Source organism: Apis florea, unplaced genomic scaffold, assembly GCF_048593485.1.
Source record: "Apis florea isolate Af1SG1 unplaced genomic scaffold, ASM4859348v1 contig_3696_pilon, whole genome shotgun sequence".
NCBI lineage: Eukaryota > Metazoa > Arthropoda > Insecta > Hymenoptera > Apidae > Apis > Apis florea.
Window position 1 is genome coordinate 2,337,962 of NW_028256809.1, and position 19,440 is coordinate 2,357,401.

The 19,440-nt window shown below is 32.5% G+C and overlaps 1 protein-coding gene and 2 long non-coding RNA genes across 4 annotated transcripts in view; 2 read left to right on the forward strand and 1 right to left on the reverse strand.

The window, feature by feature from the left end:
- Positions 1 to 2,392: 2,392 nt before the first annotated feature.
- Positions 2,393 to 3,407, forward strand: LOC147656536 (uncharacterized). The gene is made up of 2 exons (XR_015294284.1): positions 2,393 to 2,790; positions 2,901 to 3,407. It is a non-coding gene; the product is annotated as an uncharacterized LOC147656536 (long non-coding RNA).
- Positions 3,408 to 8,781: 5,374 nt separating this feature from the next.
- Positions 8,782 to 19,440, forward strand: part of nAChRa7 (nicotinic acetylcholine receptor alpha7 subunit) — a 197,253-nt gene continuing 186,594 nt past the window's right edge. For both annotated transcript variants that reach the window (XM_086914715.1, XM_086914717.1), the window contains exon 1: positions 8,782 to 9,820. In XM_086914715.1, the coding sequence (XP_086770841.1) occupies positions 9,775 to 9,820 (46 nt within the window). In that variant the 5' untranslated portion in view covers positions 8,782 to 9,774. The remainder of the gene's footprint in view (positions 9,821 to 19,440) is intronic.
- LOC147656537 (uncharacterized) overlaps positions 14,990 to 19,440 on the reverse strand; it is a 141,561-nt gene continuing 137,110 nt past the window's right edge. Inside the window, exon 3 of the long non-coding RNA XR_015294285.1 lies at positions 14,990 to 15,587. This is a non-coding gene — a long non-coding RNA (uncharacterized LOC147656537). The remainder of the gene's footprint in view (positions 15,588 to 19,440) is intronic.

Sequence of the window (19,440 nt, forward strand, 5' to 3'; positions counted from 1 at the left end):
GTCTTTTTTTTTTTTTTTATATACAATACAATGACCACGATAAAAAATTTTAATTTACAATAAAATTCTTAAGCCATTCTTAAACTATTTTAAGTTAAAAATAAATATGATAATTACAAGTATATTCGATATTTATTTTATTGTAATAGATAATTGATATTAATATGTTTGCAAAATTGTTTTTATTAAAAATAAATAAAATTTCAATTCAAGTTATATGTATTAACAATTGGACAGGAAAATATTAAAATATAAAAAATCATATGATGGAAATGATAAAACATGGGATACAGGAAAAAGAGGAAAAGATTCTTAGTTCAAGATTCATATGCTCCTCGTGTACCAGAGACACGTAGTTGATCTTCAAAAGCGAGTGAGACAAGGGTGTGATAAAGTTTGATTTACGAGTATGAATTATAAAACTCTTACTGGATACAAATGCTATTTTATTCGATGTCGTGACGATCGTCGATATGGAAATTCGGTCGAATATTTTTTTAAATTGTACGAGCTTTAAAAATTCATTCGATATTATATTTAAGAAGGCATTCGTTTCCGGATAACATAACTAAAGACTTATCGTTTTTCTTCAGATAGCAATGCATTATAAGATATTATTTTATGATACTCAAAGATTTTCAAATAATAATGAATAATGGAAAGGGACTGATCTAATCTAATATTTATAATACACTTATTTTCCAGATTACGATTAAACACTTTTTTTTTTTTACCTCGCCAAGATATCGCGCGTTCTAAAAATTCTGTTTTTTTTTTTTTTTCTTTTTTTCATGAATATTCAAACGACGTGTGTAAACGATTTTATTACAGTAGTTTTATTTTAGTAGTTCTAGCGTGAATACAGAAAGCGAAAATAAATTTAAGCAATTAAACGAAGATGAATAATTCAATGAAAAAAAGTGCGATAATTTAAAAACGTATCTTGGATAATAAATACACACAAAAATATTTATTCAAAAAGCATTTGAAAAATTTCTTCTACAAAAAAATAACTAACGGAAAATTTTCACGATACAATTCACGTCATTCGAGTAATTAAATTCGTCACTCGTGTCGAAATATTCAATTTTATCTACATTCCCTTAATGAACCACGTGTATCTATGCGTACCAAAAGCTTCTCAACTACTCGTGAAACTGTAAAATCAAGTCTCGAATAAGTCGAAGTTAAGTAATTTTGCCACTTCCTTTCAAATCCTTTGGTTTATCCTCCCGTTTCACCTAAATATCAAGGTCTCTGGCAATGTTACGAAGAAGAAGGTACGTCCTCCGTGATTCAACACCGCGGAAAACGGATCATCGAAGACGTTGCAAAGCCTTTTAGGCCGGATACTGTCAAATTACACAGGAACGACCCGAATTCACGGTGTCAGATGTCTTTCCCTTCCTTTTTTACTCTCTCTCTCTCTCTTTCTTTTTTTCCTCCCCTCTTTCGTGAAACTAAAATAAAAGGCCAGCGCATATAGCGCTCATTTTTAAGTGCTATGTCGTCGTGCGCGTGACACACCGGCAGGAAGTTGAAAGGCAAAGCGGTAAACTTGGGTGTCGAAGCTCATCGATGACCTGGTTCAGAGTGTTTTTAATGAAACTGTCCGAACGATTGAAAGTAATTTTGATTTATATAGCGAACGAAGGAGGAAGGTATCTAGTTGACGCGTACTCAGCTTGTGATTCCTTTTTTGGGGAGTGAAGTCAGTTTCGTTATTTTCGCGAGACGAGTGGAGAAACTTTGTTTCGTTAGGTAATAAGATGATTTTTAAAAGATACTTTTTTTTTTTAAATTTTTTTTAACGAAGGAAAATGATTTGTTGTTTGATGTGAGTATGCGATAAAATTTAATTTCTTGCTTATATTGGATATTTTTTTATCTTGATAGATCGCTTTTAAAATGTTTTAATATTTTGTATGGTCATTTTTACATTTTAAAAATTAGTTCTGTAAGATTCATTTTTAATTTATGCATTACAACAGCTTTGAAGTTTTAATTTTTTTTTTAACTGTTTAATTTTTATTCTATTATTAATTATAATACTTTCTTCCTGTCTTTTTTTAATTTTATATTTTAACGATGTTCATGACGAGTAAATTAAATTAATTCTTGCAAAGTGATAAATTTTTTTAATTTATACATTTTTTAAATTTAGTTTAAAATTTTCAAAATTACTTCTAGAAAAGAATCATTATTTTCTGAGAACAATAATTTATAAAATTAATGAAGAAATAAAGAATTTTTAAAAATTAAAAAAAGTGGAACGAATAAAAAGTTTAATAATTTACGAATAAAAGATCTGAAATTTTAGTAGATCTACTTATCACAATTTACTATCATTGCATTAAGAATATCTCATAAAGAAATTTTTCTCATTTTTTAGACATAAAAAATATGCAAAATTACGAAATCAACTTAATGAAAAGAAATAAAAAAAAGCAGTTTACAGCAGAATTTTTGCAAAAGCATTCAAGATTATGAAGATAATTTGATACAATCTCATTTTACGATCTATGATTTTGGCAAAAAAGAAATTCTTTTTGCAAACATGAAAAGATATTGCAACTTTTAAACACCATCGTGAAAACTGTGGCCAACTTCAACAGAGTTGTTAACTATTAATACCAAATTGCAGCTATAATTTTCCAAGTATAGTTATCTCCAATCTTCTTAGTTTCTGCTTTAATAATAATTGGCCATGTGAAACTAAAAATTTTAGATACAAAAAATTTGATGAAACTCGTACAAAATATAAAATATCAAATATCAACAATATTCTAAGTAAGTAATAATTGCGATAAGAAATAATATAATTTGATATAAATATTATTATAAAATTTGTCACTTAAAGAAATTGTACAATAGCGATAACTCTTTTCTTTTGAATATAGTTCATAACAGGATTGCAAGATGGCGCGTAAATGCACTGGCTCACAGTCGAAGTATCATGATTTTTCAATATGAATGTTTAAATTTGCATTCATAACAATGGATATAAAATTCTTTTAAGATCATATTAAAGAAAAAAGTTTGAAAAATGGTTAATTTTAAAAATGGTTCGTAAAATTGATACATCGACCGTCTATGTTATATAGATAATTTATTTTTCAAAAGAAATAATATTTTGGAAAAGATAAGTCTACAACATTTAAACGAAAGAATTAAACAAAATTGAAATTGAAAGGAATTAATTAAACGTCAATATATTCTGTTACCATTCTTCATCCAAATTTATTTCAAGAATTAATAAAGTTTATCTTTATCGACAAAATTCTTTTACAACAATTTTTAAATATTTTTAAAAAAATATTTTCACATTTGTATATATTTTCTTCCTATTAAAAAATAATCATATAATTAAGAGATACATAAAAATAATAAATAAAAATTCGATTTTCGTTTTTATTCGATGATTTACATCCTTTATCAGCATTCACGTTAATTAGCGTTCTGTTAGTGTTATACTGCTCCAACGTCTCAACCACGAGGATACTGGCAATATCTGATAATCGATAATATCGAGAATATTCAGGTAATAATCGTTGATAGCGTGTGTCTGTTGAAAGAAACAAACGTTTGTTTGTCAATCATGATCCGACGAAGTGTGGAATAAACGACGAGTATTAATAATTTCGATAAAAATTGGAGACAAATATAAATATCAACGAAATAAATATATAAAACATTATCAATTACTTTCAAACGAATAAAATTCAGACTTTGATTGTATGAAATTAATTTATTTTTATAAAAAAAAAAAAAAGAGCAAATGTATAACGTGCAAATAGTGAAATAATTATTGAGAAAAAATTGTATAACAAAGAAATATTTTATACGTTTGTTAATTACTTGATTAAAAACGTAGAGATAATCCTCCATTATTTTGTTTCATTAATGTTTATTGCTAAATGATGCAATGTTTATTCATTGCACAATGAATACGTAATAATATCAATGATGAGAATTACTAATCGTGAACCCCTCTAAAATTTCAATATTTATGATAAACAGTTTGCACATGTGTCTATTTATTACCGCATTAGCATCACTTATAAAATAGATAACAAATACTTGATAAAGAAGATACTAAAGATATATATCGTATAATGAATTATATCCACATGATTGTTTTAATTATGTTATAATCGAACAAGTATTGATTGATAATAAATATTTTCATCTTACGTATTTTAAAAATGAAATGAAAAATTTATTTAACATTTATATTTAATATGAATATCTATCAAGTTTAGTAATTTTAATCTTTATTTTTTAATTTTTATTTCGTAATCCCACTTGTTTAATTTAATATTATTTTACTGAATCAAAACATATTAATTTTTCTTTGTATATTATTCTTAAATGAAACGATATAAATATAAATATAACCAAATTTTGTTTATATTAATCATGGCTGGATCATTTGACACAATAACGATGATATTAATTAGATAAGAAAAATTTTGAATCAACTTTGAATCTTCTGAGACAAGATATTTTTTGATCGAGCCACCACTGTTCCACAATTTTGATTCCAAAGATAAGTAAAATCACGAATTTTGCCGAATTAATTTTGTGATAAATAAAAATTGAGAAATTAAATTTTATTGAACGAGAATTTTAATAATCAAGAGGAATCCGCAATCACCATTATCTCTTAGATATAAAATGATGTTCAAATACTTGGTAAGTAGCACGCATCAATATTTCGTGCAAACATCAAAATCTACGTAAAACATGTATTGACGCAACATCTAAACGTCAGCGAACAATAAGGGCTCAAGCCGCGCATTAAAACAAAACGAAACCATCTCTCCACTCATATTTTTCATCGGTAGGAAAAAAATAGAACAAATTTCATCCCAAACAATAAAAGGAAGATTCTCTATTCGAGGTGTATTCAGAAGCGTACTACCATGTTAGGTCAGTCAGAAAGTCCTGTCGGTTTTTTCCTTTTATTCCTATCCTATTCAAGGATTAATCCTTGAAAAAAAAAATACGTTTTTTGGATGAATTTAAAGATTTTAGTCAAATTATTGACCAAATTATTACGCGAATGAAATGATTGGATTGAAAAGAGATGCGAAGAATTCAAATATCTCAAAAAGAATCCCAAAGAGAATTCTTTTAACATTCTTTAACATTTAGATCGATTTCTCGATATAAAATTTCAATATCACATTAACACATAGTTGCACATAATTGAAATATATCTGTTTAATATGAAGAAACGAAAATTCCTCTTTTCTATTTTTAAAATTTAATAAAAATTACCTTTTAAAATAGATTATATTTTAAGCTGTTTGATTAAATTATAGTATATTAATTAAATTTTTGTTTTCTTTCCATTGTAAAAATAATTTTGGATATAGAAATTTGAATTTGGAATTCTTATTTATATTGTGAATATTGATATAACAATATAATATCTTCAATTCGATTAATTTTACATTGCTATTTTCCATTCATATCCACTTCTATATTCAAAGGTGGATATAATTGGAATGCCTCGGGATCCTGTTCTCGAAAAATCGCTGTAAAAATCTTTAACTACATACCATCGTCATTCGATCGATCGATGCTCGATTTCTCTTGCAATCGTGTCCATCGAGCGCCATCTACGTTGAAGAACAGGTCGTCAGCCACTCGTGCACAAATCGTACGAACGAAGTAGAAAGATCGACAGGGGGAAAAGGAACAAAAGGGAGTTTGAGCAGCGTAGCGTTAAGGAGTATTGACAAGTGCTAAGCACGCCACTCGGAAGCTGTTAACCACAAAGCTGGTTTCTGGGACCGTTGATTCTTTCATGGCGCATCAGTAATGGTGGAATCAAGTATGCCGATTTGTTAACGAATGCTAGAATATAACCAGTAGAACCAGTTCAATTTTAATTTCGAAGATTTTCACTGTGGAAGAATTTCTTTTTGCTGTTCGAGTATTTTATTATAATTTTATTCAATATTACGATATTTGTCATGTTTATATAAATAATAAGAAATTGATCAATGCGAATCTTGTTATATTAGATTTACTTTAATGATCCATGATATTATTTTTTCAATAATAAAAACTGAGATATGTAGCTATGTATAGCTACATGAAATTATATTTATATTTTCGAAAGATTTAATTGTAAATCACTAAAAAATTCCAAAACTTGTAAAATTTTAAATGTAAATGATGACAGAGATACGTCTAATTAAGATTAAAGCAGAATCTTTTTTGAATAACAAAATCAAGTGTAAGAGTGAAAACGAAAAGGAAAAACTTGGAAAAACTAGAAGGTGTGTAAAAGTAACCAAGATACTGCGATTTTAAGCTAAAAATGGGATTATTGAGTATTGAGTTGTTATTAAAATTGCAGAAGATTACTTGAAAAAATGTTATGGTATAAATTTTGCAACGTTTTAAATAATATTAATTCCGAAGAAATTCCGCTTAATATAAGTATATTGCGAACAATTGGATAATATGAACACTGTGTTCACCTTCGAACACTGAAGGAATATAAAATATACCGGTCGAGAGGGAAGTGGCTCGAAACCAAATTGGAGCACTGTAAAGCTTGAAAAATTAATAACAAAAATGCTGCAATTTACCGCAGATGCGGCACTCCTTTATGGCGCAAATTTTCTAAAGATGAACTCTCGAAGAGAATCGTTCTATCACAATTATTTTGAACGACTTTTGTTTTATATTTTATATAAAAATTTTATATAAAATATAATATACATGTATTTGTACTTGCATTTACATATATATACTATAAGTATACAATATATGTTTTACATATTTTACAATTAATGAGAAAAATATTGTGAACCAATCGAAGCTGAAATCGTGTAATAATTCAGCGAATAATTGCAATAAAATATTTTTAATTATTTTTAATATTATATGTTATTTTATATTTTCAACAGGAACATTTGAGGAAATAATTAGCGTTTTTAAAAAGGAAAAATAATGATTTTCACAATTGAAACTTAATTTTACGTTGAAAGCAATTGCAATTTTAGAAATAATTTTTTAATAAATAAAATGGATATCCACCATCAATTCTAATTTCTGTTCATTCTAATTTCAACTTTCGATTATTTTATAAAGTATTTTATCTCGTAAGAAATAAAATTAAAAATCTAAGTTTTAAAGATTTGTCACAAATTTAATGTTAATTAATATAATCTTCATTTTAAAAATGAAGAATTTAGCCATTTAAAAAATTTTATACTAAAAAATAATAGAACATTGGGTGGGATATGATCAAATGTCAAATAAATTTTCTTTTATTGTGGACAAAATTTTGTTTACAGTTTGTTAATTATTCATTCTTTATCAAGATTACATGTTATAAAAATCATGTTACAATATTTCAATCTGACGATTTAATTTTATTTTAAAAGTTAATTTTACAATAATACATTATTTTTTCAATCCATCGAATAGTTTTTTTAGATTTGGATCTTTAATATCTTTGCATGGAAAAAATTCGAAAAAAATTCATTAGTATATTTTCAAATAACTATTTCTACATAATTAGATATCGAAAAATAATCAAGCGATATTTGAATATCCCATTAGGAATATCCAATAATTTCGTTATACCATTGCAGAATTAACAATAAACGATTATTTACATTAATTAAAACTGCCCTGTTAAAACGATATTGTTTATAAGACAATCTAACATCTCAAAAATTTTATTATACCCTCTAGATCACGCTCCACTATATCCTACACTCGATTCAAATAAAGCAATCTCCCTAAATTAATCCCGATATCTACGAGTCGAATGGCAAAACCAAAATTCAATCCGATCGATCAATCAGCCAGTTTTGCGGAACGATTTCGATGCAAGAGACATTCGGTACAGAAAACAACAGCAATAGCAGTCATCGACAGATCAGAGGCGGATGAAACAGTATCGGGGATCGAGATCAATCACTCGGGATAGAGGGATGCCTAGTTCGAGGGAATCATTTCTAGATCTCGTTGTTGCTCTTTCTCCAACAAGGGCGTCCATATATCGAGAAGGTTCACGTATGAAGAGAAAGGATCCGAAACATAAACGATATTCGAGATAGGCACAAAAAGGAATCGAGGCATCGGGGCGTTAAGAGGACTCTGAGGAGAGAAAACGGTATCCTCCCGCATACGGTCCTCTGTTGACTGAAGCGACTTAAGTCAACGCCGCGCTTACCTATGGTCTAGCACACTCAACCTCTCCTCGTCGCGCATCGTTGTGCAGAGCGAGAGGGGACGATGGAGCGTGCGAGAGCTGCGCCAATTGGAGGGGAGAGCGAAGGATGAAGAAGGAGAAAGACGAGCAAGGAGCGGGACGAGTAGCCGCTCGTGGTACACGGTGGAGCGAGCGAGACGGAGAAAGCGAAGGGTTCAAGTATAAGGATACCGAGGCATGCGCCGTCCTATCATATTGATCTCGCCATAGTAACGATTCTCTCTTCTCCGGCGATGTTGGCATGCACTATAGCAGCGGGACGAAGAGGGAAACTCCCGACGAGAGAACGGCGGAAGGGGATTGTACCGCATGGTATACCATGCCACCCCACGATGCGCGGATGTGGGCCGCTCGAGGAGGGGGCAGGGTGAGCGAGAACGGCGGGAAGGAGAGGGAAAGGGAAAGGGCGGAGAGAGAGAGAGAGAGAGAGAGAGAAAGAGAGAGGCGGCGTTGGGCGGACAGAGAGGGAAGACGAGAGCGAGAGGATAGGCCGCGGTTGAAGCGAGAGGAGCGACATCGGTGGCGGTAGGCCACACAGAGCGCTAGCGCCAAAGAGAGCCGAGGCGGCGATACCGCGCGGCGCTGCAGCCAAATGAGAATCAGTCCAGCGTTGGTCGCCGGCGAGGGCGCATCTGACAACCCTGTGACAACAGATACGGGGACGCTCGAGGACATTTGGGGGAAACGGTCGGCAACATCCGTTCGTTCGTGATAACCATCATCGATCCCGTGCGGATCACAGAAGGATGTTAACCGTGGTTTCAGCGTCACGGTGCTGACAGTCAGACGCGCTCTGAGAATCGGCGGGGATCGGACGGCGGCGCGGAAAAGCTCGGTTATCGGGAAACTCGGTCGAATGAGCTGGCTCACCGACAGACGGACGCGTCCGTGAGCCGTGGCGACTCGTTTTCTCGTGTATAACCATCGCGTCTCCGCGACTTGGTGCGGTCTGTTGCTTCTCTCGAATTCGGGGAGGGAGAGAGAATATTCATCTGGTGGGTGAAGGCGTGAAGGGTTGGGTGAGAGGAAAAGGGGGTTGGAAAGAAAGGAGTTGTGTGAAAATCGAGCCGAGGCAAAAGAGAGAACGAGCGCAACGAGTGGGTAAGAGAGGAGAAGAGATGTCCTCGATGCCCAACGATGCCGCACGAAGGCACAACCGAGGCGAAGCTTAGTGCGTGCAAGGTGTACGCGCGGGGACACGCCGCAGGTGCACGGAGGCTGTCACGTGCCCCTGATAGAGCGAAAACGATGCCATTGCCGTGCTCGAGGCACGTACGTTCAGGTGGACCCTGAGAGAAAACTGAAGGCCTCCACGGTCGAAATTTCATTCGCGTAAACGTAAATAATCATCTCAGTGCCTACGCAACACGGGATCCAGCTGGTACCGTTCCTGTTCAACGCGTTTGCAGCCACGTGCGAGGACAACCGAACAGTGAGGAGGTGGAGGAGGCGGAGAAGAAGCCGGTGGTGGCGGAGGTGGTGGTGATCGAGGAAGGAGCGAGCTGCTCCGATTCCTCTATCGCGCAAACATGAGACGTTGGACTCTCATGGCGGCTATAGCCCTGGCTGCATCGGGTGAGTTGGATCGGACAACGATCCATCCGTGTTTCTATTCTGAATACACGCACACGTACGTAAATATAAATATTTATATAAGATGAAATCTTCGTCGCGACACCAGGGAAATATATATACCTATTTTTCATCGTGCTCTCGTCCTAGAGACGATCGCTTTTCTCGCGACGCGTACGGTAAAAACCGGGTGCTTTTCCACTTAAATTCTGATCATATTTTCTTTGATTCCTCTTTCTCCGTGTTTTTCTTTTCTCTCTCTCTCTCTCTCTCTCTTTTTTTTCTTTTCTCTTTGGCGCCGGTTTACTTTCACCGTTTCCTGCTCTCGTTTCTGTCTGTCTCTCTTTCTGTCTGCCTACTACTTCGCATTCGTCTAACTTGTTATTTTTTCTTCTCCCTCGGTCTCTTCGAAGCACGACGCGAAACGCACGAGACGGGTCTCTGTATGCCACGAGCTTCTCACCGTAGGACACAAGTTTTTATCTTCCACATCAACAAAACTCATAAACTAAACTCTCGAACTCTTTAAACCGCGACGATATCGAGCTGGAACCATGTATTCCTTCCTCGTGGAAATAGTGAATAGTTTGTCAAGGCAATCTTTACACGTCCGATCTGAACGATTTGCGCGCGCGTTGTTGTGTCAACCAATTTCCTACAATCGGGCGGATTGGAACGAGAGGCTGATTTATAACACGGCTCTCTAATATTTACGAGCCGCAATCTCTCTTTTATTGATTACAATAAAAAAAAAAAAGAAATAGATATTTTCAGTGATACGTGTCAATATCGAGAGGAAAGCCACTCCGCAAGGAGGAGATATCTGTGAGAATCGTTTATTATACATAAAATCACTTCTTCCTCGTCTCGTATATACACCGTCGTGGATGACAGCTCGTTTCGATTAGACATTCGGCTCGTGTCAACGCGTTATATCGTCGACGAAAATTCTATTTGAACGTCTGCGCGAACGAAACGTGTGCGTCACTTTGAGCATTATAGCGGACAGGTTCAATGTTCGGCCCGTTTCGAGTTCGTTATCGTCGCCAGTGTTCAAGACGCGTAGCGATTTTCAAATGAGCCCGGGTTGAAGGTGTTGCTTTACCACGTACGTAACGTGTTGGCATCCTGACGTCATTCGCGGCACTTTCTGCGTGACGTGCGCGCACCCACACTCTCGTTAGCACGCAGCAGACTGAACGTACATACTACGGCACCGAAATCACCGCTCTGTATAAATATTTGCACACCCAACACGGCCGATATTTTTGTTAAATTTTTCTCTCGACCAATCTCGATCTCTCCTTGATTTCTCTTTTCTCCCCCCCTCTGAACGTAGCTCACGATTGTCTTTTCTTTGTTAAAAAAAAAAAAAAAAAAAAAAGAAAAAAGAAGATGGACAAAGGGTGTCCAACGAGGTAGATTTTAATTTGACGCGATACACAGAACCGTTTGATTAATTGGGATACCATGATCCATCCCCTATCGTCTTCTCTCCTCTTTCCATTCCTCTTTCTCATTCTCTCTTGCGTGTACAATCGCCACGGCGTGGGCGTAGAAAAGGATTTTCCCGTGTACGACTCGCCCACGCGGTTTACCAGAGACCTGTCACTGTGCTCGGGCCTGCTCGATTATGAACGAAATCGAGGGAGGAATTACGAAAGGATATTTTATTCTTGCTCCTTGATGCGCATTTGGAATGTTGTCAGGAAATTTCGGGGCGAAATTTTTGCATCGATTGACCGATATCATGTTATTGGTAATTATCTCGTGATCGTTGTGACAAGTTGACGATAGATAATAGAATTGAAGTTTTGCCACGAAAATGACAATTGAAGACAAATTTTGTGATTAAGTCTCATAAGTTTACACGGAAGTAATTTTTGTTATATTTTGATATAAAAATTGAGAGATACGTATCGATTTTGCCCTTTTTTTAAACATTGTTTTATTTGTTCAATTTCAAACTTTCTAGTGTTTTGCTGTTATGTTGAAATTTCAAAGAATCGAGGGCACATGTATCAATTTCATTTTCTTTTTTTTTTTTTTTTTTCTACTATTATTTCATTCCATTTTTTATTTGTCTATTCTACAATATTTCTACAATGATTTCTACAATTCACAATTGAATTGTGAATCGTGCGCTCAAAAGAAATATGATTTTGTACAGTATTTCTTGTAAAAGTAAAATTTTCCTTGTTTTTCTTTCTTTTAAATGATTATGAAAACGCAGTATACGCCTGTTTTTCACTTAGTCCCTCAATTTTGTAATAATCCGTAACGAATATTTTAATAAAAGAGAGAGTATTTTTCTATCCCTCTGAGAGAAAAATAAAAATTCTTGACAAAGATCATTTTCGTTGTGAATCCTTTAATTTTACATTGAAAAGGAAAATCAGCTGACTCGTGTTCCTCAAAATTCACTAGAATTCTAGTTGTTTTAATATTGTCATAAAGAAAAACAATGATAAAAGTTTTTTTTATATAATGTTATTATGTAAGAAGAATTTGCAAATGTTTGCAAATTTTTATATCTTAAAATATAAATAGACGTAACAAAGGGAACGAAAATGAAGAATTTCTTCCCTTTTGAGAAAAAAAATTTATATTTACGAAATTTCGATTTGCAATCGTATCTGTAAATTTCCTAACAAGGTTTCAAATTCATCCATATATATATATATGGATCATGTACAATGCATATACTAAACATTGTGTATACATATGTATACGTATTAAACACGTTCGTACGCATATTACGTACGTATGAAACACGAGTTGCCCAATTGAATGCTAAACATACCAATTATAGCGATACTATGATCATTAGAATTCGACCTTTGACACTGACAAAAAAACAAACTTCTTAACAAATAGGTATAGGAATATAAATTTCTTGGTTTTATACTTATGGTATAAATTGAGAATGACTCAAGGTTGCTATTTGAAAAAAAAAAAAAAGTAGGTAAAATTAAGAAATAAAAGAAATATGATTCAAGTTCATATATTCTCGTTCATTACTTTCGTTTTGCAAAATATATCTGAAATATAAAATAATGAATTTAATAATAAAAGCTAATTATAAATTCATTTTTTAATCCTTTGAATTTTTTGTTCTTCGAATTTTTTCACTCCATATTTCTTAATTATATATATATATATCTTTCTTTTTTCCGGATATTTTCAATATTTCCTTTTAAACATATTTTTATATTAACTAATTAATTATTCCGAATCTTTTTTCATCGCTTAATTAATTAATATTAAAATCTTTTATCAAAAAGATTTATCTTTCCTTTTTAATTTCTCTCCTCGTGTTTCTTTTTTCGAGTTTTTTAACCCCATACTTTCAATTTTCCCTCGCAATTATTCTTTTCAATCAATATCAAATCTTTTTCAATCAAATCAATATTAAAATCTTTCAACAAGAAAGTTTGTTCACATTAATTCTTATACACTAATAAATATCATAATACACAACACACATTTTCCTTCATGTATTTCGTATTTCTACAAGACCAACCTCCAATTCCAACAAGATAACGCAATTTCACTATCGATACATTCTACGCGATAAATCATCCTCAATTTTCACGAGATACACTCCCCAATCGATCTTTCACGGAAGATACAAAAAATTAAACGACCCCCTCGACAAACATTCCGACGAGAAACACAAAGAAACGAAGATCGAGTGTTGGCTACGTTAACGATATTAAACATTCCATTATCAGTCAGATTCGTCGTTTTCCTACCGCAAATAACCGGCAATGGAAACCGAAGACACGCGGTGCTTTTTCACGATCTATGTAAAACTCCTCCCCTGTACACGGGGCAAGCATAAACTTAACGTGAGAAATCGCTTTTCATCTTTCGAGAGAGAGAAAAAAAAAAAAAAGAAATGGAAAAATCGTTTCATCACGTACGCTTCTACACGTACACGTAGATGTGTCAATTCCTCGTGGCGCGAAATACGAGCGTGGCGCGATCAGTCGGTAAAAATGGGGAGGGCAACAATGAAACATAAATTTCGAGACGGCTTTATCGTCCGGCGATTAAATAGCGAGACCAAGAGGCGACGATACGTTCGGCGCAACGATAGGAACGAAGTTAACATTCGTAACGGGTGTATAAAAGCTGACCCATTATTTGCACGGAACATTGGTAAAAGTAGAAAGATACATTGGATGGTTAAACGTTCGGTAAAAGTTGCAAGATACATTGGACGATACTCGTTTTCGTATATGTCATATTTTTTTAAAAGTTTTTTTCTAATTCCCTGACAATAGAAAAGTAATGCAATATTTTCGAAGGGATAAGTTGATTGTTTTTATCTTATCTAACTTGAAAGTAATTTACTTAGCAATAATATACTATTTGTTATTATATATATATATATAATATATAATATTTTATTTAATGAATAATTAAATTAATAACCGTTTCCTCTTTAATTTTAAAATAATGAAAATGTCGACTAATTTATTATTTAAAATTGTTTTTAAGCTCTTTTTTTAATAAATTGATAAATGACAATTCGCAATATTGCAAATTTTATGTAAGATATATATATATTTATAGTAATTCGTATTAATTTTAATATTTTAGAAACAGATGTACGTAACAATTCAGCGTGTTTCATGTTTGTTATAACCTAATTTAAATTCATATAGGGAAAGTATTCTGAATTCTTTCAAAGACAGTGTATTTGCTTACACAAAACTGTTTAAAAGTTACGAAACATAATATGGATGAATTTTATATTTATGAGAGAAAAAATTCTAATTTAATTCATGTCTGCATATTTAAATAATCTCCATATCTAAATAAATGAAATCTAGATTAAAAGTTTGATTCATTAAAATTTGTTTGACCTGCTGTGCCGCCGACTAGAGATTTCTCAATAGAATTAAAAATATTAAAAATCTAAAAAATATAAAAAAGAGAAAAAAGAAAAGGAAAGGAAAAATTATTGCCTTGCATTTTCCATAAAATTTCTCATCCATTAAAGAAAGATATTTACTAATTAATATAATTAATTTTAAATATACAAAAATTATACATCATAAAATATAATTTCCCTCTTCTTTCTCAACTCATTCAAATAAAAATTATTCCTTAATTAATCACGAACTAATTTAAGATCATCTCAAATTATAAAAAAAAACAAAATTAAAGATATAACAAAACGTCTTCATTATCGAAATTTCGATCAAATTATCTAAATACAAAATAGTGTTTTGATTTACATTTCAAAATATATATCATGTAAATTTACTTAAAAACAATTATATCAATTTTATCCAAATTGATTAATTCGACAATATACGCAATCGTATGATGCTCAATCGTACTAGAAACACAAAACAAAACAAAAAGAAAAGGAAAGAAAAAAAAAATGATTGCCTCACTGTTTATCATAATACTTCTCATTCCTCCATCATTATACTCGAGGTCTCTCCCGCTTTATTTCAAACGGCACCGGGGACATCGAGTACCACCCGGCTGACCAATCGAAGCCTCGACGATCACGAGAGTCGATGCTCCAGACCACTCTGGGGGGACTGTTTCCGAGCATCGGATCTGCAATCGTCTACTCATACTACTGAATCGCATATATCCACTGTCTGTCACGACGTTGCATCACGCGGTAAGAGCGGCAGCTAGCTCCCCGCAAACGTCGATGATTGGAGCGCGGTTCGTGGCCTCCTCGTGGTGTATCGCTTTTCACCTCCTTATATTCCGCGTGTGTACGATGGAATTGGACGAGCTGAAAAAAAAAAATTAATTAATTAAAATTTTGAATAAAGAGGAAGAAATTTTTACTTATACGACGAGAAGTAGCAAATAAAATTAATATTTTAAATGTAAATAACGATTAACTCTTTCTATTCGTATAAAAATCATTTGAACGTTATTTCCAAAAATAACTTATACTTTTCATTTCTTCCCTTTTTTTTTGGAAATGGAAATACTTACTTATTATTTGTTTTCCAATTCGACAAAAATTGAAAAGAAATCACAGCAATTAACATTTATTCATATCTACTATTACATATTAACCCTCAGACACTGCAGTTAACTGCAGTTATTATGAATAATTAATTATCAATCGAGTTAACTTCACTCTTGAAATTTTTGCCCCATTCTGGCCCAGCATTCAGCATCCAGACGTTGCCAGTACGCGCCTGGTCTATCTTCCGTGCGTAATCGTGCACGCGTGTGGGTGGATACACTTGTGTGGGTGTAGAACAGCCGAGTATCGAGCGCGCGCGCCTACCACAGCTCGAAAAGCGGAGGACACTGCACGAGAGAGGTGGCCTTAACACTCGTGCTGATGCATCGAGCACACGCACGACTGCAATATATATATATATATTTATTATATGTAGACACACATATAAAAAGAGAAACAAGGTGAATGTATATGCCGAAGCGAGAGAATCACGCTCACAGCGACGGAGTCTTTCACCCTCTCTTTCTGCCTCGTTTGTCGCGCGCGTGGCTCTTTCGACAGGCGCGATCATGCACGTCAAGAGTGAAAACTGTGCCAAACGCTGCGAGAAGCTCCGGGAAAACAAGCTTTCAGCCGCTGCCCGTTTTCCCTACCGCAACCGCTGCCTTTAACGGGTTCCATCGTTGACCAACTTCTTTTTTTTTTTTTTTTTTCGATATTTTTTTTGCCCTTCCTTTCTCCCCTCCCAAATCGGATTTTTACAGGTAGACGAGGGAATTTTGCCGATTTGTTATCGCGGTTATTCAATTCTGCTGTTTTTCTTTTTGCGTTACTTTTTTTTGCGACCCAATTGCACAGTTTTGTCATTGAGAAAATGTGGGACAATCGTTTAACACGTATCGATCTTAATTTTTTATTAATCGATTTTGTTACACGTTAAATTAATTCTGAGGATGTTAATGATCTTTTTGTTCGTCAAGGAGAGGGAGGGGAAGTTTAGAATAGAAAGGTTGTAGGATGGTAACAAGGTTTTGATCGTAATGGATCGTGAATCGATGAAATTTGTGTTTTCGAGGGTATAAATTTGAATTAAATTTCGAATAATTTTTAGTCGACTATATTTTATATCAATTGGAATTAATGTGCAATATGTATGTTTTATTATTGATACATTCGAGTTAATTTGATTCCAATACCTTTGGTAGATTTATCAAATTGATTAATTGCTTTTCGTTTCTTTAATATTTTTAGACGAGATATATGTGTATACGTATAAAAAGGAATTTCATTTCCTCGTCGAGGTTAAATGCGGTTGCGCTTTTTTGATGGCCGAATTTTTTATCGAGTACATTTTAGACACGAAAAATAAAAATATTTTTGGTAGTTTGTATCCCATGATTGCTATTTTTAAATGGATTTCAACTGTTTTTTCCCCATATTTATTTGAACGAATTATAGACACACCCGATAGAATTTTTACACAATAGGGAGAATTTTTAATATTTAGCTCTCTTTGATGAATTTATTTGTGATTTAAGGTTTTCCCTTTTTCTTATATTTTTTTTTAAATCAGATATATGGAGAAATTAGATGAAATTTTCCTCCTTTGATGTCCGAAATTTTTGCTTAATTTTTTATCAAATACGATTAAGTGTAACAAATAGGGATATAAGTGATGCTCAAGGCTTTCATCTCTACAACATTTATTAATTTCGTTTTTTTTTTCAGTGATTAGTAGCAATTTTCATTTAAACGTTATGATCTTTATTCTAATTATTTATAAAAAAGTTGTAAAAGAATAAATCATTTTGTTATTTTGTTGTTTATCAATTTAACTTTAATAACAAAATGGTACAATTCGTGATGATAGATAACTTATAAACATTGCATTGTAATGTAAAATTTTCATTTTATGTGTTTTACAAATCTATAAAAAATGTAATTTCGATGTTTATTCTGGGAACAGAATGTTTTAAATATTTTGTTTTAATACCATTATTTTTTCATTAATGTACGCCACGTTTTATGAATCTATATGTAGTCTTTTATTTTTGTTAAAAAAAAAATGATTGTTATTTAATATCTAAATTACAAAAAGAATAAAGATGTCAAAAAAGTGTTTTAGATACATTTATTTCTGTAAAATCATATTTTCATATAACTAATTTTAATCTCTATTTTATGTAACATATACAACGTATAAAATTGGATTAATTTAAAACAACAGAAATAATTTTAATTTATTTTTAGCTGTCTCCATTGCTAAACGAAAAAGTTCTTTTTAATTAAAATACGTTCTTAATAGCTTAATTTGAAGGAATAATTTCATAATGTCAATTACTTCAAAGCAGATATTTTCATTTATTATTTTTTCTCGTTGAGAAAAAAATCAAGCAACAAACGTATAAACATAAATACAATCAGACAAATACGATTTGATAACTCGAACAAAAGTGATTGACCTATTTTACTTTATAACAGTAATGATTGATTTATACCATTTGTCTGAATAAAAGAACTTTTTCTTGTGTCTTGATCTACTTGTTTTATCACGACTGTCTTATTTCGCTTCTCAAAGAAATAACCCGATCTATTCTTCTTCTCTTATGAATGATTGATCTATATCACTTGAATAGCAAATAAACAACTCTATACTACTTCGGCAAGTTACCCAAGTTTTTATTTATTTTCTTCTTTGATCATGATTCTCTTATTTTACTTCTCGAGTATATGATTGATTTATACTACTTGTTGACTGTCTTAGCCTACTTGTTCCATCATGACTATCTTATTCTTATTCTCAATGAAAATGATCAATGAAACTTACAATAATTGAACAGTGATTTTTTTTTATAACTTCGATATATATTTTTTTTTCTTTTTTTTACAAGTAAGAAATTAATTGTTTTTTTAATTAATTCTTTGTTTAACAATGTATTCTTAAATATATTATAAATAACTGATTAGAATATATAATTAAGATATTTATCTCAATAAATATTATAAATTCATCATTTCTACAAACTCGATACTTATTAAATAACAAAATAAATCGATTTTCTGCGTGATCAATCATCAATTTTTGCTAAAAGCCTTGAACATTGAATGATCAATTAATATTCGAAAAACCATGTCATTTATACGAGAATGGAGAATTTCTGTCCCCATCGACAAGAGAACGAGGATCTCGAAAAATTATTTGACTATTGCAAGCAATAATACCGCCAGGACATTACCCTATTTTTCATTCATTTATGTATCTTTCGGTCGTTCCTGCGTTCCTTTCGAAGAAGAGAACTGTTATCCTGTTATTATCCTCACCAGCATTCGAGTTTTATTCCAAGATAATAAAAATTTTATCGGGCTCCGTGATTTTTATACATCTTAGTTTCGTCCTCGATCCGTTAACAGGAAGGCTTTATATGAGGTTTTACCTCGTTAAAACGTCGAAACGATCAACGATCCGTTTCGAGGCTTTGATGAAAATTTGAAAGACCTGTGTTGACGAGATGGCCGAAAATCATGACGACGAGCTTTTCGGTTGTCTAAATTGGTTTTGTAAATACATTTTTTATAACAGTGAAAAACAACACGACGTGGATAGATTCGCGGCGTGGAAATATCGTGTTTTAATTATTCAAAGGAACGGGAAAGGATAATGAAAATA